This window comes from Xiphophorus maculatus, chromosome 10 (assembly GCF_002775205.1).
Source record: "Xiphophorus maculatus strain JP 163 A chromosome 10, X_maculatus-5.0-male, whole genome shotgun sequence".
NCBI lineage: Eukaryota > Metazoa > Chordata > Actinopteri > Cyprinodontiformes > Poeciliidae > Xiphophorus > Xiphophorus maculatus.
In genome coordinates, this window is record NC_036452.1 from 1,703,881 (window position 1) to 1,730,519 (window position 26,639).

Sequence of the window (26,639 nt, forward strand, 5' to 3'; positions counted from 1 at the left end):
CTAACGTGCTAGCCTAGCACTAGCAGCAGAAATGGCTCCTGGTCTTCAGCCAAAGACTAAAGAGAAATCCTCCAACACTAAAATCCTCCATCTTGTTTCCATCTGGTGAAGAAGGAAGTTGCTCTCAGTGTCTTCAGAGGTTTTTGTGTCGTTTCCTTCAGTGGTTCTTGGTGCAGCGCCCCCACAGGCCAGGAGGGGAACAGGTTGGTTTGGGTCAGAACCACAGCAGCTGGAGGTGGAGCAGATGATGGAGTTCTGGTTCCAGTAGAACCGGGTCGACCGGACCGTCAGGTGTTAAAAACCTCAACTGTCTAAATGTTTTGACGTTTGCGTCCGAAAGATGACATGTGGATGTAGCGTTAGCAACACACCGCACTCTTTAGGTCACACTGGAGTCGATCTACATGGGAACCCCTCACACACGTGTGCTAATAAGATCATATGACTGTGAGCCTCCCTGACATGATCATGTCAAAATAAAAGCCTGACATCTCATTAGCACCATATTGAGAGGGACAGAGGGAGGAGCGGGGGGGGGTCTTCCAGCTGTTGTTTCTGATGAAACGGAGCAAGAAGAGCCGGACAACCTGACGGCGAGCCGGAGCAGCAGATCACAGAAGAGGACATGAGGAAAAACCCGAGGGGTTGATGTCTGGAGCTGCAGCTGACAGACGGCAGCAGGTGAGAACGACCGAGTATTAGAAACAGGAAAAAAGGAAAAGGGGAGTTAATTTACGCCACAAAACAAAGACATTTTGAGAGCAAGCTCCAAAATGGTCTAGAGGAAAAACTTGAAAATTTTAGAATTTCAAAAGTTTAATTTTTTTACTTTTAAAATTTTTTTTTCTACAAAATTTCTGAGTTTTTTTTTCTAACAAATGTTTTACTTTTTTCAAACTCAAAATATTTTTCTTTTAGAACATTTCTGAGAAAATAAATGCTCTCTTTCTCTTTCTCTCTACAATGCGGCGTTGTGTGGAAGCGGTTCTTCCCTTTCACCGTCTCTGGCCCGGCTCCGGGTCGGCACCGGGGGTGTGTGTGACTTTAAGCGGTGAGGGAAAAATGGGTCAGGGCGAGCGGAGCGGTGGCGAGGAGGGGGAGGCAGACATGGAGCAGCTCTTGAACTACAGGAACAAGTGGTCACTGGAGTAATCAGTGGTGATTCAGGGAGACGTGGAAGTGATGGCTGCTTCCAGGCATGACTGCTCAGCTGTCACTGCTTTTCCAGACTCGACTTGTGAGTGATTTTCTCTAGAACTGAGCGGAGAGGTGATGTTGTTTCAACTTGGAGGAAAACTGATGAATGATTGTTGATGGAAACATGATGAGGGCGACTTTCTGCCGTCCGGCGCCACATCAGAGCCACTGTTGATGGAGAAAAGGAGTAAATCTCAGCCAGAAAACTCAGAAATGTTGAGATTAGTCTCAAATTTTCTAGAAAAAAAACTTTCTAGAGTTTCAAAGTTTAACATTTTTGACATTTGTAACTCAGAACATTTCCATGTTTATTCTAAAACAATAATGAGTTTAATCTGAACATTTCTGGGTTTTTTCTTGAAAATGTCCAACTTTTAGAGCTCAGGAATTTCCAGGTTTTTTCTAAAAAAATGATCTGATATTAATCTAGAGATTTCAGGTTTTTGGCAGACATCTTCTCCCTTATTTTCGTATCTCTGCTGGTTTCCACGTCTCTCAGTGATGCGTCAACAGACACAAATAGGCCTGAACCTGAACGTCCCCTGTGTGTTTCAGCCTGCGTCTCCGTTCCCACTCTTCCACTTTCAGGTTTGTCTTGAGAGGCGGATCGGTGGCGGCTGCAGACCGTCGGGCTGGGCCGGGCTGGGCCGGGCCGGGCCGGGCCTTGTGTTAGTCAGAGCGAACAGAACCGTGACCTTTCCCTGCCGTTTATTTTGGGAAGGCTGCAGGAAGAAATGCTGGAGCAGCTGTTCTATTCCTGCAGGCCGATCCCGACCCGCTGGATTCCAGCGCCGCCGCCCCCCTCCGCCTGGCGGGGGGGTTCTGTTGTACAGTAAATATGGCTGCCGGATCAAAGCGGTCATGAAAAATCCGGTTTGGACTGACTCACCGGCTGGACCTGCACACAGCTGCAGTTTCATTCTTCACTGACGTTCAGTTTTTCAGTTCATTTTTATTGTTTGAGTTTTATGATCTGGCCAACAAGAAAACAAACATTAGGAGGAAAAAGTTGCTTCTGCAGGTTTCAAGTCAAATTTAAGACTTTTTACCCACTATGAATGAAATTTAAGACCTGGTGGTCACTCCACTAAAAACTAATCAATAGGCTAATTATCTATGGACTGATATATATATGATGCTGATATTGTGATCTATTTTTCAGCCAGATTTACAGAAACGTACAAACTTTATGTAGCCAACTGGCGATAAATTAGCACTTTTACCCATAATTAGGCCCCAACAATAAACCAATAACAATATATGTCTCTATAGACGCGTGATCAATATCAATAGATGATACATATAATCAAAGATTCAATAATTTCACAGAACTCCAATCCAGAACCGTACAGCATTCTGGGAGATGTAGGCAGAGGAAAGACTTTAGCTGATCAATCTCTCATTGCTAGCTAAGCTGGGTTGGTGGAATCAACTAACTCTCTCACTGTCTGGTTGCCTAGCAACAACATGCTGAGTAAGTTTCCAGTTTACCCACTGAGCCTCAAAACTGCTAAAATATAAAAATGGAGAGAAAACTGGACAAAGCAGGATCGGTCACCCCACCAGTTTGGACGTATTTCAGATAAATGAACCCAAAAACTAATCAATAACTATGGATATCAACTGATATGAAATGCCATGATACACAGAAAAAAGCTAGCTACTTAGCTAGCACCCTGCAGAATGAAGTCGTGGTAAAGTGAGAATAAAGCTGTGAATATTTTTAAGGCATTATGAATAAAAATTAAGACTTGTATTTCCAAGGAAATGTGAATTCAGCTTTAAATTGATTAATTTGCACTAATCTGTGAGCGACACAAAAAACTAGCTAGTTAGCAATGTTAGCAGTGAGTTATTGGTAGCCTCAAACATTTAGCGGTCTGTGTGCGACTCAAACGTTTGCCTGACAGAAAAGTCTAGCGAGGAAAAAAAATAAAAAAATTCAACGTATTTAATGTCAACTTCATTTTCAAAAGTCATTTAAGACATTTGAAGTTGTTCACTTGAGAGGAAGAGATTGCAGCCACAGAATCCAGTTTGTGTTTTTCTACTAAATAAACCAGATTACTGGATCTGTTTGTGTTTTAACCCTCTATGGCATGGCGTTGCCCTCAGGCAACAAACCACATATCTGTACCTCACATTGCTCCTTTATTTTATTTTTTGGGGGGCATGATTTTTGACATATTTTTGTCCAAAAAAAAGTTTTTTTATGAATATAGTTTTTGTTTGATTTGTATTTCATTTCTCATAATCAGTGTAGAAAATCTTGGTGTTCTAGACCAATGTTACCCTGAGGCAACAAACCCAAATCTGGTTCCAGGAGGTGTCAGAGTCCGATTTTATGATTGACATGTAATTAGGGACCACCAAGCTCCCAAAGAATGCAGGAAAATATTTTTCCCCAAAAAAATAAAAAGTCATGCCATAGAGGGTTAAGATGAACTGTGTCCATGCTGCCATCTGTACAGCGCCACCTGTTGGCAGACAGGTGTCCAGTCTGTTTTGTTTAGCTGTTCTTTAATGTGGCCATAAAAGCTGCTCTCATATTCCCTGTTTTAGTTGTGGGAAGGAAAACCGAGCAGCTTTGATATGAAATGCTGTGTTTTGATGTCCTGCGTCTCTCGGCTCTTTGCGTTCCTCTGCTGAGGAATCCTGATGGTTTAAACACGTTGGCTGTGAAAATCTGTGCTGTTATTTCAACGGTCAGAGAAGAAGAGACTGAATGCATTAAACTGCAACTTCACCTGCAGAGAAAAAACAACCGTTTGCTCACAGTCACAACAAAACAAGGACAAATATTAAATATGAAGAGCTCTAAGTTCATATTGTAGCATTTAAAGTGAGGAGGAGAAAATTAAAGTCAAATTTAAAGTGACAGAAGAGCAAATATGAGGCATTCTGCAGACACAACGGTCACCATGCTGGACTTTCAGGCTGAACGTTTCTGCTCTTCTTTTCTAAAAGAAACTCAAACTTTCTGTGTAAAAACCCAAAAACACTCAAATCAAACCAATTAAAGAGTCGATAGTCAATCATTTAGCTTTCTGTAGGAAAGAGTTGATATTCATCATAGATACAAAACATGGAAACAATTTTGCACGTTTGAATATTAAAAGAAAAACATCTTGTTTACAAATTGAACAAATTTATTTTCACTTATAAAAACAGAATTTCTTTCAAAACACTTACTGTATTTAACCCAGTTTAATAAATTAAATAAAAGCTGATTTAGGTGAAGTAAAGTCAGATTTTCAGTTAAAGTCTCTGGATAAATTTATTCTGATTATAAGCACTTGGTCATAAAAAAACTTAACATTTATTATTGTAAGAAAATGATGTTGGTGATAATTTTACCCTGATTCAAATTAAAAAGTTTTGTTAACATTTTATTTTAAGGTGTGAGCATTAGACTAAAAACAACATGGACACTTTAGAAATGTTTGCTGTTTCATCCTGGAGACATTTTAAATGCAGCTTTGCATTAGAAGTGTCATTATAATAATAATATTATTATTATTATTATTATTATTATATTATTATTTAGGAATGAAGCTCCATGAAAATAATCCTAAACATTTAGAAAGTCTCCTTCATGTCTTATTCTCAGCCCTTCTAATAAATGTTACCAAACTTTGCATCTGCAGCTGACAGACGAGGCAAATTTAGATCATTCTTGAATTGCAGTTAGGGGGCCGCACAAAAATCCCTCCAAGGGCCACAGTTGGCCCCCGGGCCTCGTGTTGGACACCCTTGACATAAACTAAGTTTACTTTGTTCCTAGATATGGCGAGCCAACCGAAGGAACCGCTGGAGGATCCCAAGAAGCAGAGCTTCTGGATGGTGACGATTATTCAGCGATATTATTGATCAGTTTCTGATCGATTCTCAATTCCAACCCGGAAATCAAATCTCTGTTTCCACCCAGCCTGGGAACTACGTGCGCACGGTGCAGAGGACGGACCGGTCCTTCCAGGCCTGTAACGATGTCACGGCGTGTTTCCTGGAGCGAGCGAAGGTGGAGAAGCAGTACGGACAGCAGCTGAGCCAGTGGAGCAGCAAGTGGAAGGTCGTCATGGATTCCAGTGAGACGACAACACTGCAGCAGCAAACCTCTTCATTCTGTCATTTCAGGGATTTTAGTAGAAACGTGTCCAGAGGTCATCATTACTGTCTTCAAAACAAAAGCTGAGTAGATTAGGTTGACCTCTGATGACCTCTAGAAACATTTATTAATATTTTCAAAATGACTGTGGCACAAACAAATTGTTAATTCAGCCTCAGCCGACGTTTCCGATGTCGGAGAATATTGCTATTAGGTGAATTATTGGTAAACTGAGCAGATAGCCGAGATTTACACAGCTACCATTTTACATTCCACTAAATACAGATTTGTTGTAGCTCTTTAGCATTAGCTTCAACCAAATATTGAGTTGTTGTAGCTCTTTAGCTTTAGCTTCAACCAAATATTGACTTGTTGTAGTTCTTTAGCATTAGCTTCAACCAAATATTGAGTGGTTTAGCTCTTTAGCATTAGCTTCAACCAAATATTGAGTGGTTTAGCTCTTTAGCTTTAACTTCAACCAAATATTGAGTGGTTTAGCTCTTTAGCTTTAACTTCAACCAAATATTGAGTGGTTTAGCTCTTTAGCTTTAGCTTCAACCAAATATTGAGTGGTTTAGCTCTTTAGCTTTAGCTTCAACCAAATATTGAGTGGTTTAGCTCTTTAGCATTAGCTTCAACCAAATATTGAGTGGTTTAGCTCTTTAGCTTTAGCTTCAACCAAATATTGAGTGGTTTAGCTCTTTAGCATTAGCTTCAACCAAATATTGAGTGGTTTAGCTCTTTAGCTTTAGCTTCAACCAAATATTGAGTTGTTGTAGCTCTTTAGCTTCAACCAAATATTGAGTTGTTGTAGAGCTTTAGCTTTAGCTTCAACCAAATATTGAGTGGTTTAGCTCTTTAGGTCTAGCAGAATAAAGTTTGTTTGGTACTTCAGGTTAGCGCAGCTAGCTTTGTAGCTTGTGTTGCCGACCTCTGAGACGTGGATATGAAGTAGCTTCAGTTGGTTTTGCTGTTAAATGTGGCAGGAACTAAAGGAAATTCAGTTTTTCCTCTTTCGTTGTTCTGTTTTAATCCTTTCTTCAGACTTTCATGTGAGATTTTCCCAGAGGAAATCAGATCCATAACCGGACTCTTGTCTGACCGTGACTCACCTCCAGGGGGCGCTCCTCACTCTTTGCTGTTTTTGCTGCCCAGGGCCTGTGTACGGCTCCCTGATGAGGGCCTGGCAGTGCTTCTTCGCCTCCACCGAGCGCCTGGCGGCCCTCCACTCCTCCATTGCGCAGTCACTCGTGGCAGAGGAAGGAGAACGGGTGAAGACCTGGCAGAAGGAGACGTTCCCCAAAAAGCTCTGCTGTGGCTTCAAGGAGAGCTACGACAACAAGACCAGTTTCTCACGAGCGCAGAAGCCCTGGACCAAGAAGCTCACCAAGGTCCAGGGCTTGAAATTGATCAGTTCCTTAACAGCGTCCCAAACCTTTTCATTTAGCAAACCCACAGACAGCGCTGGAAAAACACAAACTGTTACCAAGTGATATCGGTCTACTGGAGAACACATGAAAACAAACCAAGTAACTTGTCAACAATATTTTTGGCTAAAATCATCTCAGTGTTGCCAAAATGCAAAACCTGATGCCGTAAATTACCTTGAACACGTCACACTGCAAAAACGCAAAATCTTACCAAGTATTTTAGTTTCTAGTGCAAATATCTTGGTAAAGTTTAAATAGACAAACTAGAACATTTTCAACAAGAAACAGGAGCTTATTGTTATAAGTAAATTATTCCTTAATATTGATGAAAATACTGAGGTTCTAATAAGTGATAGAATATATTTTAATCAGATATTTTTCCCATATTCTAACTTATAGAAACACCTTTAACTTCCTTTTATAATATTTCAAACACTAAATAAACTTAAATGCGCATTAAAACACGCAGTGGAAACTATTAGCGCAGTAGCTAGCATTTACCGTCTTACTTATTTACACTGTTGCACTGCAAAACACAACATAGTACCAAGTCATTTTAGTCTCGATTTTAGTGTAAATATCTTAAGGTTGAAATAACACAAAACAAACTGACAAATTACTTTTTATAAATATAAAAATATAGGAGCTTGTTTTGAGTAAATCTTTTAAAAATATTGATAAAGAACTAGAAAATGTGAAATAATCTGACAGAGAAACTTGTACTTCTTGTAATTCTGATTTTAATCCCAGAATTTTGAGATTCTGACTTTATTTTCAGAATTAAAGTCATAATTCTGAGATTGAAGTCAGAATTATGAGGAAAAAAATCTGAATTTTGAGATAAAAATTCAATTTTTCAGTGGCCATAATTTTCTTTCATTAATAAGTTAGAACATTCTTTAAGAGATCTTTTTGTAAGTTTTCTGACTTTTAACAAATAAAAATAATTTTAGCCTTTCTGACTGACCCAAAATTAGAAAAGTTTGGCCTGATTTAACTTCAGATTGGAGAAAATATATATTTTATTTGTTGTATTTTAAGTTTGATCTTTAATTTTAACTTTAAAAAATGAAACCCGTTTGAGCTTGAAGGTAAAGTAGAATAATCTGGGAAAATCTTGAAAATAAACAGTTTTCCAGCTTCCTGTTGTCAGAGCCGATCTAACGGCTCATCAATAACGTCCAGCGTTTCCCATCAGACGCCTGAGCGGCTCTGTTTGTTTGCGCTGTGCAGCTGGAGAAGGTCCGGCTGGCGTTCCACAAGGCGTGCCAGAAGGAGCAGGCGGCGCTGGAGAAGGAGAAGCAGGCGAACGACAACCCGGCGCTGAGCGAGGAGAAGAAGCTGAAGATGGCCGAGGCCAAGCAGAGAGCCGCCGAGGAGCGAGAGAGAGTGAGACGTCAACACGACCGGTTTCCTCTCAGCGTCCCTGATTGAAAACATGAAGCGTCGCAGCTGCATGCGGTCGCATTTAATCTCCTGGGAAACTCTGAGCTTGAAGTTTCAGCCTGCAGCGTTTCCCTTCCATGGAGGTTTGTTATTGTTACTGAGCTCAGTGTTGATGGAGACCAGCAGGGGAACGCTGCGGGATTAAATCCATCGCTACAACGTCTCCTGCTGATCACAAAAACCTGTTTTCCTCCTGAGGTCAGGGAGCCACAGGAAAAAACTCTGCAGGAAGTGACATCACAGGGATAAATTAACACCAGAAGAAAAACTTTTTAGATTTATATCAGAAACTTTCTAGAAAAAAATTGGAATAAAATAGAAAACTTTTTTCATAGAAAACTTCTAAGATTAATCTCAAATTTTCAGAATTTTTTCTCACAGATTTTCAGCTTTTCTAGTCAATTTTTATGATAAATATCAAAAGTTTAAGTTTTTTTCTAGCAAATTTCTGACTTTTCAAACTCTTTTTTAGATTAATATTTAAAATTTTCTAGAAAAACTGAAACTTTCTGATCTCAGTTAAAAATTTGCGACTTTTCAAACTAAAGTTTCCATGTTTTTTTCTCAAATTTCTGCGACCTCAAAATTTCGGATTTTTTGAACAATTTTTTGTCTTTTGAAACAAAGGAATTTCAAATATATATTTTTTTCTTAATTCTAACCTTTACCTCAAAATTTTTGCACTTCCTTCCAAATTTTCAAGTTTTGAAACTCTGAAATTTTCAAATATTTTCTAGAATTATTTTTAATTAATCTCAATTTGAGCTTTTTTTCTATCAATTTTATTTTTCAAATTTAGAAATTTCCAAGAATTTTTATTGAAACTTTTCTGAAATGAATCTCAAAATTTCAGTTTTCTAAAAATTTCTGAGATTAAGTTAAAATTTTCTTTGTTTTTTGTGGCTATAACGGCCCTGATGCGCCGAATGTTTGTTTTCCCCTAAATTAATTTTCCTGGATTAATTGGATCTAAAACACCAACTTGGTTTCTATGGAGATTTGTTCTTGTTACTGAGTTCAGTGTTGCATTAGATGATTAAATCCATCGTTAGAAGGTCTTTAGTTATCAGGGTTTTTTCTCTGTAAAGGCCAGAGAGCGATATGAAAAAGCTCTGGAGGAAGTGACATCATACACGCCTCGCTACATGGAGGAGATGGAGGCCATTTTTGAGCAGTCGCAGGAGGAGGAGAGGAAGAGGATCAGCTTCCTGAAGCAGGTCTTCCTCTCCATCCACAGACACCTGGACATCACCAACAACGAGAGGTGAGACATTTTCCTGTGGGAACGCTTCGTCTGCAGCACGATGAGTCGCTAGCTTGTCTTCTTCTTCTTCTTCTTCTTCAGCGTGAAGGCGGTTTACAGCGAGCTGCATCAGACTCTGATGTCCATCGACGAGCAGGACGACCTGAAATGGTGGAGGAGCAACCAGGGACCCGGCATGCCGACCGACTGGCCCAAGATCCAGGTACCGGCCGATGAAAGGAGAGGAGTCCGGTCCGCCTATAAAGTCGGTCCGGTTGGTGAGGTGTGAATGCTAATCGACCTCTGACCTCTGGACCTCTGGACCTCCAAACCTCGGTCTGGCTTCAGTTGAAGTGAACTCTGGTTCAGTTTGAATGTGAATGCCAAGCGGACCGGAGACCGCTCGAAAATCAGGAAGTGGACTACAGCACAGGGCATTCTGGGTAAATCCAACCAAAGCTAATGTGTTAGCCTAGCGCTAGCAGCAGAAATGGCTCCTGGTCTTCAGCCAAAGACTAAAGAGAAATCCTCCAACACTAAAATCCACCATCTTGTTTCCATCTGGTGAAGAAGGAAGTTGCTCTCAGTGTCTTCAGAGGTTTTTGTGTTGTTTCCTTCAGTGGTTCTTGGTGCAGCGCCCCCACAGGCCAGGAGGGGAACAGGTTGGTTTGACTCAGAACCACAGCAGCTGGAGGTGGAGCAGATGATGGAGTTCTGGTTCCAGTAGAACCGGGTCGACCGGACTGAACGAGGAAAAAGAACATTAAAAACAAAAACCTGATAACTTTTATTCATTTAGTTTTGTATTTTTTTGGTGGGATTGTGATTTTAGCTAAAAATTGGTATCAAGAGCTGTTCATGTTCAGGATTCCAGAGTTAGAGGTCAAAGGTGAACCAGATGATGAGGAAATGTTTATTTCAGTCTTTAGAGACTTGGCCTGACTTGTGAAGGAGGTTCAATAACCATGGAAGACGTATATTCATATTTGTGAATGAATTATCTTGCAGAATGTTTTTGCATTGGGTCGTTTTTCCCTCCGTCCAGGAATGGGTCCCACCCGTGAAAAAGCTGAAGAGGAAACGGAGGAACCAGAAAGGCAAAGAAAGTCGTCCGTAAGTCACTAAAAAACGACTTTTCACACGTTTCCTTCATCAGCGTGGGATTATTTTTTCATGTCTGTACTTCCGGCTGCAGCGTGATGATTGGCGGCGTGAAGGTCAGAGCGCTGTACGACTACGTGGGCGAGGAGGCCGACGAGCTGTCCTTCAGAGCAGGTGAGAAACGACCACAGGAAGTGATGTCACTCCAGTGTTCAAGTCGACCTTTTAAGCTGAATTAGTGGACAGTGCAGACTGGATTGTCTTATGAAAGCATTTTTCTGTTTTACTGTAGCTATATTTACACACTGGGGGTCCAGAATGTGGTGCCGGGGCCATTTGTGGCCTCTGGACAGTTTTTGTCTAATTACTGCACTAACTACAAAGTCTTTATATTCCAGATAATGATTAATCGATTACTAAATTAGTTGACGATTATTTCAATAATTGACTAATCGCAATTAATCTGATTATCCACAGAATCAGCAGGTATCTGACTTATAAAATGTATTTTATTTACATTTCATTTCCTTCATTTCAGTTTTTATTTCATTCATTTAATAATAAATATGAATAGTTCTTGTAACAACTAAAAGAAATCATGAATGAAAGGAGAAAAAGAAGCATGAATTTATAATCAGACGATTTCAAATCAGCAAAAACAAAACATCTTATTTGATGCTACATCGATTCATTAATGAAGCGATACTCAAATTTATTTTTAATGCAGAGAGAAATTCAGATCGTTTTATCTCACTGTTAAGTTTATTCCATAACTCAAACGGATCGTCGCCGTTCTGAATCTCATTTTTTTTAAAATCTCACTTCCTCTTTGTTTGTATTGGTTTTCTGTTTTTGGAGATGTGCTTTGAAACGTTTTTGTTGCTGCGCGTTGCAGGTGAGACGTTCCTGAAGGTGGAGGAGGAGGACGACCAGGGCTGGTGTCGGGGGGTGCTGAGCGGCGGGAAGGAGGGATTCTACCCCGCCAATTACGTCGAAGTCGCTGAGTGATAACTCCCTTTTTACCCGCAACTCGTTTGTTTTTTTAATGCTTTTGAAAGCAACACATTATTAATATTTCTGCTGGAAGATGTTCTTATCTTCTTATCTCCTGATCCACAACCAGCTTCAGAAAGAGCAGGAGCTTCTTAAAGAGACAGAGGCCCAATTTCAAGGCGTTAGATCAGGAATTCAAATTTTTTTTTAAGTCACATTTTATATATGTAACATTTTTTAACAACTGAAAGTAACACAATTGATTAATTATGCTCCAAAATGGCCGCTGTGTGCCTGGGAAACATAATATTGCCCCTTTAATTTAAATTTGGAGTGATGTTTGGTCTGGATGTGTTTCCGTATAAAACTGTTTCTGCATGTCGATGTGTTTGTAAAGAAAAATATTTATTTTCTTCCAACGTAAATGAGTTATTATATCTCTATATTGGGTCTGACAGGACGAACTGTTTACAACATTCTGCATGCAATGTGAAAGTTTACCTTCTGGGAACACAAATGACATATTTAATGAGTTAAATTTCACAATAAAAGCATCCTTTTGCTTGTTATTCTGTTGGTGCCTGGCTTTTAATGAGAATCTGTCAAATAAAAGTTAAACAAAAACATTGAGCATCATTTTTTTTTCAGTGTTTCATGTTGGGATTAACACATATTCAAAGGTTTTTTCTGTCTACCAGATTTTTTTAAACCATTTTTTAACATTTTTATCATTAACACTTATTCATTTGTCAATCATAAGATTTAAGTACAAATATTAGTTGCTGTGCATCATCTTTCTGCCTGGCTGCCAGTCAAATTAATCAGCTGCTTTATTCTTCAGATGAACGAAACTGAAAAGTTTTGACTAAAAGTTTATTTAGTTGAAACGACATCAACTAAACGAACCGACAGCAGCTGCAGAAAACACAAAGAAACGCAAATATCCACTAAAATCAGACGATATAAGGCAGCATTTATGATGAATGAATGTAATAATTAATAGTGAATAAAAGTAAAACAAAAACAGTATATTGTTATATTTCCATTCTAGATAAAAAGGAGTAAATTTTTTTGCCAAAAACAGAAATTACTTTGAAAAGTAAAAAATTTGCAAGAAAAAATTCACAAATTTTCACGTCTCAGAATTTTTCTGGGAAAGTTTCAAAAGTAAATTTTTCCTAGCAAATTTTCAACTTTAGGAATCTCTGTTAATCCACTGAATCTTCTGGTTTCTTTGACTCTTTTGTTTGTTTTGTGTCGAGTCCTGAAGGTTTAACTCTGTGAAGCGCTGAGGCCGACGGCTGCGTCTGCTGCCAGTTAAAGGAACAGATTTCGTTCCCACCAAGTGTTTCAGTCTGAGATAAAGATCCGAGTCGTTTAGAGAAACCTGTTGGACAAGATGTCAGAGCAGCAAACGGATTTCCTGCTGCTGGTTCCCCGGTACAGATCGACCCAAAGCCTCCGGCTCGCTGAGTATTTGTTTTTCACACCTTCTGGGTTCTGAGTGGAGCGGTTCTGGTCGGGATCTGGGAGAGTTTCGGCTCTGAATCTGGATCGTTCTGACTTGTTCTGTGGGGAAGTCGTGTGACTGAAGCCGATGGAGTTCGCCTGCGGGTTTGTTTACGTGCCGCCGTCGCTGAGCCGGAGAGAAGTCCAACGATCCGGCGGCAACGCAGCCAAACGCTCAGGTAGCTCACCTCTGCACTCACAGCTACACAACCTGTGACCTTTAACCTCAACTGAACGTGTAGAGAAAAACCCTGGAGGGGTTTCACTTGGAGGGAAACTAAACTTTGTGTTTCTGGATTTTCCTTGAGCTTCTTGAAACTGGTTGGTAAAGTCATGAGTAACAAACAGCTGCAGTCAGGTGCCTGCTGAGTCACACCTAAACAGGTCAAAGGTCATCCAAACACTGAGCATAAAGCATCTGTATTTATAACAGTTTATTAGGGCCATTTTATGTGGTAAAAATAAAATGTATGTCACAAACTCTGACATTTTGAGATTAATCTCAAAAAGTTTCTAGAAAAACAAGAAAATTATTTGAGCTGAAAAAAGTTGTACATTAGCAGGAAAAATAATCTGAAATTTTTAGATGGATCTTGGAATTTTTCTAGAAAAACCTTTGAGATTATCTGACTTCAAAACATTTGTAAATGTTCAAGAAAGTAATAAGAGATTTTGAGATTCATCTCAGAAAATTTTCAACATCTCAGAAAATGTTGAAAATTGAAGATTTTCAAAATTTTTTCAGAGTTTTAAAATCTCTGGAAATTTCCAAGTCAAATTTTTTTGACTTTACAAGCTCAGAAAATTTTCACATTTTTTCTAGAAAATATTTGATTTCTGAGATTTTTTGACAGAAATTCATTCCTATTTTTTTCTATCTACAATGAGCCTAATGCGTCATAGTGAGCATTTAATTTATAAGGATTTGTTTCTCCGTTTCTTTATGTGTGGGGTTGTGTGAAGTAGTTTTAGGTAGTCAGTATGTTCCAGAGTGATGGTGGGTTTGATCATCTGGTTGATTTTAGTGTAAATATAGTGTTTATAGTCCGGCAGGCTGTAAATAAGTGGATTTAATTATTTTTTGATTATATTTTAAATGTTTCTTTTTTCCAGCCCTCCTTCCTCCGGTTAAAGCCTTTCGTCCTCGTCGTGCTCCTCCTCCTCCGCCCCCCACCCAGCCGGCCGACCCGCAGGTCAAAGCGCCGCCGTCTCCTAAAGCTTCGTCTCAGAAAACCTCTGGACAGCAGGAGAGAAACCAGAAAGTCGGATCCTCCAAACCCGTTTCTCTCTTCAACCGTCCAGAACTTCAGCCAAGACCAGAGGCGGATTCTTCTCCAGCGACGCCTTCCAGAAAGACCGGTACAGACGTTATCTGATCTATTACATACCGACTCTAAGGATTCACTCTAAACCTGTAAACTATGTGAGTTTTTAATCTTTGGTTTAGATTTTAATAACTTGAGATGCGTGATTTTGTGGCTTAGATCTCCAAACCACTTAGCGTTTCAGCATACGTTACCATGGCGACAGACTCATGGGGAAGTGATGCTGAAAATCCCGATTTGAACCTGAAGTATACCTCAACAAGATTCATGGAGCAGCTCCAGATTGCCATTCATTTTGTTTTCTCCATTTTTTTATATTTGCATTTTAGATTGTTGATGTGATTAAACTGACCAAAAATCAACTAAATGACACTTAACATCCAAAATGTTATTTACACATGGATAAGTGAAATACCTTGCCAATATAAATGTACCATACTTAACTGGTAAATATGTAAACAGCTAGTAATGAAGCTGAAGTCGTCACATCTGGATATTTAGATTTGGTTACAAAATGCTTCAACATAAAGAATATAATTAAAAGATTATCCATTTTCAACAAAAGCAACTCGGTTTACAATAAACCACATGAAATAAGATACAATCATCTTAATCTTCCTCTAATCCAGCAAAGAAAAATGTTAGTTATAATAACTAAAAAGCATAGCCAACATAGCTAACTATAAATGTTTTAAAAGTTAACACAAGGCAAAATATTTGCTTCACTATTAGTACTTTTGAATTTTACCTGTAAAAATGTATTTAGGTGAAGCTAAGTGCGCTAAACGTTTTCAAAGCTAGCAGAAACTCAAACAATTTGCAGATTGGTGAATTAGTGAAAGTGTTTCCATCACTGCTGATCTGATAATAACTGTATTTCATGTAAACTCAACAACTTTTGAACAGATTAAATCTGTAGTTTAGTCCTGAATTATTCCTGTTTAGCTCCTCTGCGGTGTTTTTTCCGCCCAGCCCTTCTGCCGCCATTTATCAAGCCTGCAGCGAATCCTGATCCCAACAAACAACCTGAACCGCCTCAAACCTCCAGCAACAACATCCAGTCGCTTTGGTACGTCGACACAAAACATGAATCAGGTCCAAACATGGAGACGACGGAGGACCTCTACTCCTACACTTTACCAGAAGGCCGAGGCGGAGAGGCCAAGCTTCCTCCTGATAGAGGAATCGCGCTTGGATCTGGTAAGAAATACTTTCAAATCTGCATTTTTGCAATTTTAATGTAAAAAACCTGCAAACTGCAAACTGATCCTCCTGGGTTTGAAACATTAGCTCTGCCACAGAAATGTGAATATAAATGTCTCACTAGCTGAAGGATTCTTAACAGTTGATAACCAAAACTTCAACACAAATGTTGAACGTTTTGCAACTGAAACTTTAGAAAACAGCCAGGTAAATTAGCGCTTCAGAGTTTATCTGGAAAATTTCATTTAAAGGAAGTTAAGGGCGCTAAGTGTTTTCAAAGTTAGCCGGAATGCTAAGCGAAAAGCTAGCTCCACTATAATGCTCTATAATTTATCCGTAAAGATTATTTCGGGAGAATCTTAGTGCGCCAAACATTTTTAAGTTAGCAGAAACTCTGAAGCACTAAACTAAAAATTAGCTCTGCTATTAACATTTATGCACTGTAAAATGTTATCTGGGAACATTATGTCAGGGGAACCAAGTCCAGTAAACATTTTCAAAGTTAAGAGGAACTAGAAATGCTAAACAAAAATTAGCTCTGCTGTTAGCACTAAAGAAATTATTTCTGGAGAAACTAAGTGCACTAAACATTTTTAATGTTAGCAGAAATACTGAAACACTAATCAAAAAATTTTCTCCACTATTCAGACTTTTGGATTTTATCTGGAAAAATTTATTTAGGGGAAGCTAAGTGCGCTAAACGTTTTCAAAGTTAGCAGAAACTCTGAAGAACCTAGCAAAAATGTTATTCTGCTATCAGTGCTACAGAAATCCTTTTTCAGGAGAAGCTAAATGCGCAAGACATTTTTAAAGTTAGCAGAAATACAAGCAAAAAAATGTATCCACTATTATTTGAATTTTACCTGTAAAAATTTATTTAGGGGAAGCTAAGTGCGCTAAACGTTTTCAAAGCTAGCAGAAACTCAAACAATTTGCAGATTGGTGAATTAGTGAAAGTGTTTCCATCACTGCTGATCTGATAATAACTGTATTTCATGTAAACTCAACAACTTTTGAACAGATTAAATCTGTAGTTTAGTCCTGAATTATTCCTGTTTAGCTCCTCTGCGGTGTTTTTTCCGCCCAGCCCTTCTGCCGCCATTTATCAAGCCTGCAGCGAATCCTGATCCCAACAAACAACCTGAACCGCCTCAAACCTCCAGCAACAACATCCAGTCGCTTTGGTACGTCGACACAAAACATGAATCAGGTCCAAACATGGAGACGACGGAGGACCTCTACTCCTACACTTTACCAGAAGGCCGAGGCGGAGAGGCCAAGCTTCCTCCTGATAGAGGAATCGCGCTTGGATCTGGTAAGAAATACTTTCAAATCTGCATTTTTGCAATTTTAATGTAAAAAACTTGCAAACTGATCCTTCTGGGTTTGAAACATTAGCTCCACCTCTGCCTCCAAGACCTTCATTTATGCCTCCAGCCCCAGAGTACGTGATGGTTTTACCTGCAGCGCCTCCTTCATCCAAACCTCCGCTTCCTGCAAGTAAAGGTAGTAAAACGTCCCAGACGGTCCAGGTGTTAACAGACAACCAGGTGGTCGATTTCCATGCGTGATTTTTACTGATGGGAATTTCGACTCTTCAGAGAACCGGTGTTCTGTCAGATTAGCATAAACCACAGTGAATACGCATGCGTGCGCATTAAGAGTTCCACGACATTTAGAGGGGCTGCCAGTTTAGCATTGGTGACAAGATATGACAAAAATAAGTCAATACATATTTTTCTATAATATGTAGATGGACACAGAGGCATCGTCGTGATTTCAAAGTGTATTTAAAGCAGAATTAGCTTCAAATACCAAACACGTCCCGTATAAAACTCCCTGTTGATGACTGACCAGCTAACTGCTGTTAAAAACAAAGTTTATGAAGATCCACGTCATGCTGTCATGTTGCTGCTGGTGAAATAAAAACATGTGCTAATGACAGCGTACAGAGATAACCGTCAGTTTGTGCTACGATCTGACAATGCTGATCTGCTCCCATCGTTCCCTTCGAAGAACGTTCCCGAAACGTTCCCGAACTGACCCTTCACTAATGTTTTTTCTGTCTACTGGAGCAGATAAGGGCCCTCTGCCTGGAAATCCCAATATTGTTCTTATCAGCTTAGGAAAGTTGCTGTCAGAGGAAAGAGGTTGGTCAATTTATCAGCGTCACTCATCTGTTCATTTCTTTTTCTCTGATGATGTTCCCTGTTTTCCCCAGAGGTTCCCAGTCATGGGAAGCCCATAATGTGTTCAGAGTGTGGGTCAGTTCTGGACAGCGAGGCCAAAAACCAGGTATTCACTTCATATTTTAAATATTTTAAACAGTAAATAACCTACAAATTAACCTTTTGCAGATAAACTTCATAAATTGGTTGCTAAGGATGTTATTTATATGCTTCTGTGAAAATTCTGACATTTTCTTGTAAATTTGTTTAATCATGCAATATTTTTGACTAAAATAATTTCAATGCTGCCAAAATGCAAAAGCTAACTCCATAAATTACCTTGAACACACCACACTGCAAAAACACAAAATCTTACCAAGTCTTTTTGGTAGTTTCAAATGCAAATATATTAAAATGAAACAATAAAACTAACTTACAGTCACTTTTCAGCCAGATGTAGCAACTTGTTGTAAGTAAATAATTTATTAATGTATAGAAAAAGTTCTACTTCCACTGACAGATTATTTAACTAATAACATGGAAAAATATGTTATAAATAAAATAATCTGCCAGTGGAAGTAGATCGGTTCCATCAGTTGTTTACCTAAAACAAGCTGCTGTTTCTGTATGAAAAGTTTCCAAGATATTTGCAGCAGAATCTAGACACAAATACTTGGTAATATTTAGTATTTTTGCAGTGTTAATGGACCTTCCTGTTTCCCCTGCAGGTTAAAGTGTGCTACTTTTGTCAGAGTGAGGATTTAACTAGACCGTCCAGACTTCCTGTAAGTGTGCAGAAAGATGATGTGTTTCTGCTGAACCCTGGAGAGCAGCCGCAGTCCACCGCCGACTCGCTGCTGCTGTTCTGCATCGACACGTCCGGCTCCATGAGCATCACCTCCGAGGTGGGAAACCCGGAGCCACGCTTCGCTCTCTGCAGCTTTCAGAAATAAACAGCGTCTCTGCTTTATTTAAGGTGTCAGAATCAGGGCAGAACATCCAAAGAACCAGACTCGAGGTGCGTTGTCTTCAAGTTTCCAGCTAAAAACATCCAGAAAAGTTATAAACTGTGTTTTTATTCTGAATTTCTGCACTGACTGCAGTTTGTCCAAGAAGCTGTGCTGCAGTGTGTTCGGAAGCTGAGCCACCAGCGGCCGGAGGTTCGAGTTGGACTCATCACTTTCAACTTCCAGGTACTTTTATCTTAATAGTGTGGATGGATTTTATTCTCCTCCCTGATCCATAAAATCACATATTATTATTGACAACATTTATTTTATGGGGTGCCATTTGTAAATTTATAGTCAAAAATTAACCCCAAAAATTTGATTTTTTTTAGAGTTCATTTTACAAAGTTACATGTTTAACATATTATTCATACATTTATAAAGGCGACAGCTTCAAGCTAAATATTTTATTGTAAATATTTAGTCACCAAGCTAAATATTTAGTTTGGAGATATATATTTAGTTGTAAAAATTTAATTAGAAGGCTAAATATTTAGCAACAAACAATTTATTTAATTAGTCAACTAAATATTTGGCTAATTAATATTAGACCAATATTAGTTATATATATATATATATATATATATATATATATATATATATATATATATATATATATATATATATATATATATAAATATTAATTGGGATACAAACTATATATTTAATTAGGAAGCTGAATATTTAGCTCCCAAGTATCTGCTTAGTTATCAAGCCGAATATTTACTATCTCACTTTTAATTAGCCAGTTAAATATTTAATAGTTAGTAAGCTAAATAATTAGTTTCAAGCTAAAACATTAGCATGGAGCTTAATACCTAGCTAGCTAACTATCTTTTTAGCTTGCTAAAGGCTAAATAACTCAGATTATTGGCGTTAATTTTGTCTGTGTAACTTTAATTCGGTCTTCTTCAGGTCACTGTGTACGAATGCAGCAGTTTCCAGTTGTATCATCTCAGCGGCGCCGAGCTGAACGACAGGGGCTTCCTGATGGAGGCCGCGGCCGGAATGGCCATGCCGCTCCCACTGTCACAGACTAAAGATTACTTAGAGAGACACATTTCAGGGTGAGCACCAGCTGCAGGTTTGTTTACGTCATACGTGCGTCCATGTTTATGTATTTTGGTTTTTATTCTGTCTTTAGATTATCAGCAAATGGAGAAACGGCTCTGGGTCCAGCTGCCCTGGTTGCTGTTTCAATGGCCTCCAGGCTGCCAGGGTCAAAGGTGAGGCTGGTCACTTCCTGTTTAAGTCATTTACCTGACAACTGTTTCTGTTTGCTAAATACCAGAATAATTTCCAACTGTCTTCATAGTTAGACGTTAATAAATTTACCTTTTAAACTGGATGACTTGGTTTCCTTTCACTGGTTTCTCATAGTTTGCTGGAACTTTGGTTTTAACTGGTCGGGTTTGCAGTTTGAGATCAGATTTAGTTTCAGCTTCTCCAAAACATGGATGTTTTGTCCTTTAGCCACTTTGGCTTCATGTTAAGTTGGACATTGTTCATTTAGGAACCAATTTGTGTCCAAACTTTAATTTCCTGGCTGGATTTTTGAGATTTTTGCTTAATGTTCATTTCTGATGACGCAATCTATTTTGTGAAGGGCACCAGTCCCTCCGGCAGCAAAACCACAGACAGAAACAAAATGATGGTTTTGGTCTCTAATAAACCAGTAAAAAACAAACTTTTTACACCAGGAAAGTTTTTTTTTCTCCAATTAAAAATGCATAAAACAATAATATTGTGACATTTTCAGCTTTACCTCCACAAGGATAAATTAAATAATGAATATTTAATTAAACAAAACATTAGTATGGCATCTGTCTTAATGTTTACAGCAATTTAACATTTTGGCCCAGTTATTTTTATTTTACTGGTATTTAAAATGTTTTTAGTTCATTTCCAGGAAGAAAAATAAATGAGAATTTCCATCTAAAACTTTTGCTGTGTTTAGCTAAATGTAATGAAAGAGTGTATTTCTGAGTTGAAAGTTTGTTTTTGTTTATGGCATGACTTTCTATAAAATAAAATAATAAAATAAAAACATACAAAAAGGCTAATAAAGAGAAATTCTTTGTGTTTTTTACATATAGACCTCATCTCCATGGAATCTCATCTTAAACAATGTCGCAAAACAGAACCATGAACAAAATCTATTTCCAACAAATATTGTCAGATTTATCTCAGTGTTGTTTATTTTTCTCTAAGTATAAAATATTGATTTGTTATCCCTGCTGATCTTAAAGGTGATTATCTGTACAGATGGAAAAGCCAACGCAAAACTAGGGAATCTAGAAGATGAGGACAACGACGCTCGCGCTCTGCTCTCGTCCACCATCTTCTACCAGAACCTGGGGGAGTCCGCCGCCACCCAGGGGTCGGTGCACACTGCCTGGAAACTCACAGAAATCAATATCTAATAATCTAATAATGATCTCTTAATAAAAGTCAAGACAATCATTCACTGGAGGAACATGCCAACAGGCCAGGACCAAATTAAACCTGCATGACGGCGTGGAGCTGAAGTTGAATTTTTTAATGCACAGATGAACTTCTAGTTTAATTTGTTTTTCTTTTACAATTTCATAAACCAAAAGTCCAAAATTAATGTAATTATAGTGACAGTATAATGTCAAATAGACATTTTGAGCTTTTCACCATGTTAGATTGGTAGATTCCAGTTTAAAACATGTTGAGACGTTAAGCTGCAAGGTGGGAATCAACTTGGTTGAAGTTAGCCTTTAGCATTAGCTTCTACTAAATGTGATGTTTGTAGAGCGCTTTAGCTTTAGTGGAACTAAATATTATGATTAGTGTTTTAGGGCTAGCACAGCTAATGTTTTAGTTAGCAATGCAAATGTAGCTTAGCATCTTAAAGTGGCAGTATCATGTAAAATCTATCAGATTTTAATGTTTTTCCCTCATCAGAATCAAACCTGGAGTGTTGCTTTGATTCTTTCATGTTTGAGAAATCATTTAATCTCCATGGCAACCATTCAGCTGTGCAAGACACAGCATTGCCTCCACTCAGCTCCTTCAGACTAGCCAGCAGCAATTAGCAAACAGCAGCTGAGCTCATTATAGGAGCTGCTGCTCAGAGCGACGCTGGTAGAAACTTTAAAGGGTTAATAGAGGAGTTTCTCAGAGTGAATATTCCCCAATAACTGGCACTTCAATAATTTTGTCTCCTTTCAATTCATTGATGGAAATTTTCACAATTCTAGTCATAGATCCCTGATTTTTAAAAATTTTTTTAGTTATTATTCGGAAAAAGGATTTTGACAGTCATAACTTTAGTCGGCATAATTACCACTGTCCCACAGCATCATAGATCTTCATCTCTACTTGTGGACTACAATGTTTTATTTCACTTCATGCCAAATCTGCCTGTTATTTGTCTGAAGGCTCAATTTTACAAGTAGCTATAAGTAAACTCCAGTCATTTACGTTCGATATGGTAGGAAAAAAACGTTTTGTTTCCTGGTATTCCTCTGAAACAACCAGCAGACTTGGACCTGGTGTCTCATGGCTGGTTGGTACCAATAACACCTGCAGTAGCGTAGTCCATGTCCACTGATGGATTATCGTTGCTCCCTCAGGGTGACCGTGTCCGTGCTGTCCATAGAAGGAACGGACTGCCGACTGGATGAACTGGGAAGACTGGCGGATCGAACTGGAGGAAAAGTAAGAAACTGTGTGGCACTGGGTCGGTTCTGATCTGACCGGAACATAAGTGCATCTAGCTAGCCTTAGCGTTTTAGCTAATTTTATCTTTCACATGGCTGTTTCCGTACTAGATGAGGTATGTGCAACATGCTAGTAGTAATAAACGCTAATGATAGCATTTTAGGTATAATTAGCATTTTATCTTGTTTTTATGTACAAGCTAAACACATTGAGTGGAATAAGTCAGTGATACTCTGCATGCTGTTGATAGCATTTTAGCTAGTTTTAGCTTACATAGCGCCGTTAGCATACTAGATAGAGTATATTACTGGTGCTCAACATGCTGTTGTCTGACAGCATTTTAGCTAACTATGGACCAGCTAATTCACAAATTCCAACAAATTCAGACAAACTATATTTTCATTTAAACTATTTAGGTTTTCATGTTGATAGTTGAGGCTGCAGAGCCTAGCTCCTGACTCATTCTGTCCATTTGTCTCATCTCCAGGTGGTAATAGCCAGTCCCAACCAGCTGCACTCAGAGTTTGAAGAGATCATTGAAAACAGGACCGTAGCTACACACTGTGCCGTAACGCTCCTGGTGCCCAAATCTCTGTAAGAGCTGTAATAACCACAGAGCTCACAATGTGATTCATGGATCCTTGTCATCTGAAAAGATTTCAAAACCTTCAAATTGCAGTAATAATAAAGCCCACGGTACTGACTCATGTTCTGTTTGCTGCAGGCGGCTGAAAGGAGAGAGGGAGGTGGGACACAAAGGGACCAGAGAGGTGGGGAATGTGAACACTGATACTGAGGTCACCATGCAGTTTGGAGCCCAGCAACACACAGAAGGTGAGAAAAAAAGCTTCCATTCACTTTCAGCTGCAGCTAAAGCTGAAAGTGTAGCGGCATGAGCTGCCAGAAGACTTCAAGATGTGGAACATTTCTGTTGTTGCCAGCAAAATAACACTTGAATTCTCACATTGAAACCCGTGGCAACAGCGCTGAGAGGCGACAGACGAGGTTCGTTCATGTAAAAGAGGCAACAGCTTCCAAAGGAGAAACAAGAAAATGGACCCTATAATTAATGCCACTTGGCTGCAGAGGAGGTGTGTTTCAGTCTGTCCAAGACTTCTCTCTGAGTCTGCTGCCTGAAAACGAGGTCAAAGTTCAGGCAAAAACTGCCAAGAATCAGTCAAATGTCAGATATGATAAAGCAGTTTATGGAAAGGTTAGTTTAATTTCCCTGGTTACTGACAACACAGAGGTATGGAGGGCTAAAGAGGACTTAAATAAATATGAATTAAATGTACCATGAAAGAAATAAATGTTAAGTGAAATGTTTTGAATAATTAATTTAGAAAATAATTTAGTAAATATTTCATTAAACTATTAAAATGCAAATTAGTTAAATGTTTATTTCATTATTTTATGGTTTCTGTTCCTGCAGCGTCACAAGGAAATTATTTTATCTGTGGGGGAAGAGCTAGCAGCGGGGGGTGGGCAGAGCTAGCGGAGCGGTGGGCGGAGCTAGTTGAGGGGCGGGGTGGTGGGCGGAGCCATATGAGGGGGTCTGTAGTTATATAGCTGCATATAAGTACAGCTAACACAGAGGAGGGCCAACAGACTGGCGGAGCTAAAACTGATCTGTTGAGCTCCACTGCTTTAGCCGTATTCGTTGAAAATTCTAACCTGTTTGTGCTTCTGTTCGTGTTGCAGTGGCGCCGCCGGCTTGTGGCAGCCGCGTCGCCGTGCAGCTGCAGGTCCGGTACCGGAGGAACGGTCAGGCTCTGCTCCGGGTGTTCACTGCAGAGAGGGAGGTCACCGACGACAGGTGAGGAGAGAGTACGGCGGAGTGCTAGCAACACGCTAAGAAAATGTTTTTTAAAAAGATGAAATTTTGAGAATACTGACATAAAATTACAACTTTATTCTCAAAATATTACTTTATTCTCGTAGTACAACTATATTGACATATTATTTCAAGTTTATTCTCGTATAGCTACAACTTTTTTCTTGTATTTCTATCTTAAATTTTTTTCTCAGTATGGTTCTTATACTCTGTCGTTATTGTTCGTTCATTCTGAAAACCGAGCTGCAGTTTGTTGCATGTGGAGCTGCGGTCTGTTGCTAGGAAACGGGCGCTTCCTGCTCGGCTCCTGAGCGATTCTCCATTCATGCCAACGTTGAGCTGCAGCCTGAATGAACCGCCCAGCCTGAGCTGCGTGACCCCCAGAAGGTCAACGCTCCACCGTCAGAAACAAAGAGGCTGGATTGTGTTTGCTGTGAAAATGGCAGGAAACGTTGAGCACATGAAAACTCTGTGATCCTCCTCTTCCTCCTCCTCGTCTTCCTCAGCTCGGCGGCGCTGTCCTCCCTCTCCCTCGCCATCGTTCAGCTCAGCTCGCTGCAGGCCAGCGCCGCTCTGGCCGTCAGAGGCCGCTTCCTGGACGCCAGGAAGGAGGGAGCAGAGCAGCGGCGGCTCATCGAGCGAGCGATGTGAGTAGCAGCAACGCGCTGTGATGGCGCCCGGCGCCCACTTTACAGAGCTGCTATTTATTATCCTTTTATTCTGCTGTACTTTATGTTTTGACTTGAGCATTTTTATCCTGAAGTATCTCTGCTCTTACTTGAGTAAAATTTTTGGATTCTGAGTGAAAAACAAAAATGTTTTAACCAAAACTTCACCAGACTCAGACTCACCTGCAGATTCTGTTAAAGTTTCATAAGTTTTATTTTGAAAGAAACTTGATTTGGAAAAATTTTCTTTTGCCCGATTTTGTTATTTTTTTACTTAAATGATAAAAAATACTAGAATTTCTACTTAACGTTATGTTTTGGTTTGTCTGATTATGTAATTTTTAAATATGAAATGATTGATAATTTATCAGTTACTGAACATTTACCAAATACTTTTTTACTCAAGTAGTTTTTTGGTCGGCTACTTTTTAGATTAGAATTGACCTGATTGATTCCCAATTGAAAATTGCTTATTAATTGACAAATATAATCATAAGTGATCAAATTTATAGAGTTCACTATTGAATTCAAATATGATTGAATATAAATACATAAATTACTAAATAAACTGAATAAAATAATAAAAGAATTTAGCTTTGACTTGTTGTTGTTGCAGTGGTTCTGTTAAATGTTTTCAGAGAGCAGAATCAGAGAGCAGAGGACCAGCAGATGTACCAGGACTGGGTCAGAACCATGGAGCCCATAAACCACAACATTCACACTCTAGCCAGGGTGAGTTTCACTGTGGTAAAAATCACCAACCGAAAACATTTTTTAATCTTTTCCTGTGTTTTTCAGAGGAGCGCTCTTCTGTCCTACTCTGAGGTAACTCGTCGTTTTTCCAGATTTCGCTGAATGTCGGTTCTGATTCTGTCTGACCTGAACTTTCCTCCTGCAGCCTCTGACAGACGCTGGTGCAGCTCTGTTCATCACCATGAAGCACAGCAACAGGACGTCCATGTAGCGCCGCCAAACGTCACACAAAGGCTCCGAGTCACTTTATATAATTATAATATTATATAATTAATAAATGTAATTATGAAGCCACAGGAAATCTCTTTAAAATGTTTTTTTAATTCGTTTTGTATATTAAAATATAAGACTATTCATTTCTGATTTGTTGTTTTGGAAACTTTAAATGTTTTTGCAACTGAAACCTCAATTTAATGTGTTAAGTGATTCAATTCATAAATTAACTAATATAATTAATATCATCCAAGTTTCTTCAGAGTCATAAATAGAATAAATGATTTTGTGGGGAAGAAGAATCTCCAGTAGCAGTCAGTCTCACAACAAATCTGAAAAGGCCTCTGGCTGAAGATTTGCTCTATGATAGACTAACAACCTTCATTTGTTATAAAGATACTATTTTGACTTCCTGTTTTAACACCTTGAAATTGGGCCTCTGTCTCTTTAAATCTCCTGCTCTTCCTGAAGCTCCGCCTCCAGGAAGTCGTCCCAACATGGCTCCTCTATTAACCCTTTAATGTTTCTACCAGCGTTGCTCTGAGCAGCAGCTATAATGAGCTCAGCAGCTGCTTGCTAACTGCTGCTGGCTAGTCTGGAGGAGCTGGGGGGGGGGGGAGCTGCGCCTCAGGGGCGGGGCTAGGTCCACCCAGGCATAGTAACAGCTGAATGGTTGCCATGGAGATAAAAGTGTTTGTTAAACATACCTTTATTGACGAGGGAATAAAATCATAACATGATGGGAAGATTAAAA

General features: G+C 39.1%; 2 protein-coding genes across 5 annotated transcripts; both read left to right on the forward strand.

Annotated features, from left to right (window-relative positions):
• The first annotated feature begins 544 nt into the window (after positions 1-544).
• LOC102221534 (protein kinase C and casein kinase substrate in neurons protein 2-like) lies at positions 545-12,141 on the forward strand. Of its 2 annotated transcripts, none has more exons than XM_023340397.1 (10): positions 545-681; positions 4,982-5,040; positions 5,126-5,282; positions 6,458-6,693; positions 7,966-8,121; positions 9,267-9,442; positions 9,524-9,644; positions 10,467-10,534; positions 10,617-10,696; positions 11,418-12,141. In XM_023340397.1, the coding sequence occupies exons 2-10, from the start codon at positions 4,984-4,986 to the stop codon at positions 11,528-11,530; spliced, it is 1,164 nt and encodes a 387-aa protein (XP_023196165.1). In that variant the 5' UTR covers positions 545-681; positions 4,982-4,983; the 3' UTR covers positions 11,531-12,141. The 2 variants fall into 2 exon arrangements, with proteins under 2 accessions (XP_023196165.1, XP_023196164.1); XM_023340396.1 differs by lacking the exon at positions 545-681 and adding an exon at positions 1,081-1,237.
• Positions 12,142-12,880: 739 nt separating this feature from the next.
• LOC102218192 (circularly permutated Ras protein 1-like) lies at positions 12,881-25,973 on the forward strand. Of its 3 annotated transcripts, XM_023340410.1 has the most exons (21): positions 12,882-13,203; positions 14,138-14,383; positions 15,322-15,549; positions 16,640-16,867; positions 16,951-17,058; positions 17,631-17,702; positions 17,774-17,847; positions 18,449-18,625; positions 18,697-18,738; positions 18,824-18,913; positions 19,643-19,794; positions 19,872-19,953; positions 20,977-21,107; positions 22,330-22,414; positions 22,905-23,011; positions 23,142-23,251; positions 24,119-24,233; positions 24,758-24,898; positions 25,558-25,651; positions 25,718-25,744; positions 25,818-25,973. In XM_023340410.1, the coding sequence occupies exons 1-21, from the start codon at positions 13,113-13,115 to the stop codon at positions 25,881-25,883; spliced, it is 2,466 nt and encodes an 821-aa protein (XP_023196178.1). In that variant the 5' UTR covers positions 12,882-13,112; the 3' UTR covers positions 25,884-25,973. The 3 variants fall into 3 exon arrangements, with proteins under 3 accessions (XP_023196179.1, XP_023196178.1, XP_023196180.1); XM_023340411.1 differs by lacking the exon at positions 16,640-16,867 and having other exon boundaries at positions 12,881-13,203; XM_023340412.1 differs by lacking the exon at positions 12,882-13,203 and having other exon boundaries at positions 14,370-14,447.
• The last annotated feature ends 666 nt before the right edge of the window (positions 25,974-26,639 follow it).

Bases quoted from the DNA above. Each gene is read 5' to 3' on its own strand.
- LOC102221534 (XM_023340396.1), top strand. From the start codon at position 1,183: ATGGCTGCTTCCAGGCATGACTGCTCAGCTGTCACTGCTTTTCCAGAC. The intron at 5,041-5,125 runs GTGACGATTATT...GTTTCCACCCAG, and splicing joins AGAAGCAGAGCTTCTGGATG to CCTGGGAACTACGTGCGCAC. The intron at 8,122-9,266 runs GTGAGACGTCAA...TTCTCTGTAAAG, and splicing joins CCGCCGAGGAGCGAGAGAGA to GCCAGAGAGCGATATGAAAA.
- LOC102218192 (XM_023340410.1), top strand. From the start codon at position 13,113: ATGGAGTTCGCCTGCGGGTTTGTTTACGTGCCGCCGTCGCTGAGCCGG. The intron at 23,012-23,141 runs GTAAGAGCTGTA...TGTTTGCTGCAG, and splicing joins CTCCTGGTGCCCAAATCTCT to GCGGCTGAAAGGAGAGAGGG. The intron at 25,652-25,717 runs GTGAGTTTCACT...TGTGTTTTTCAG, and splicing joins ACATTCACACTCTAGCCAGG to AGGAGCGCTCTTCTGTCCTA.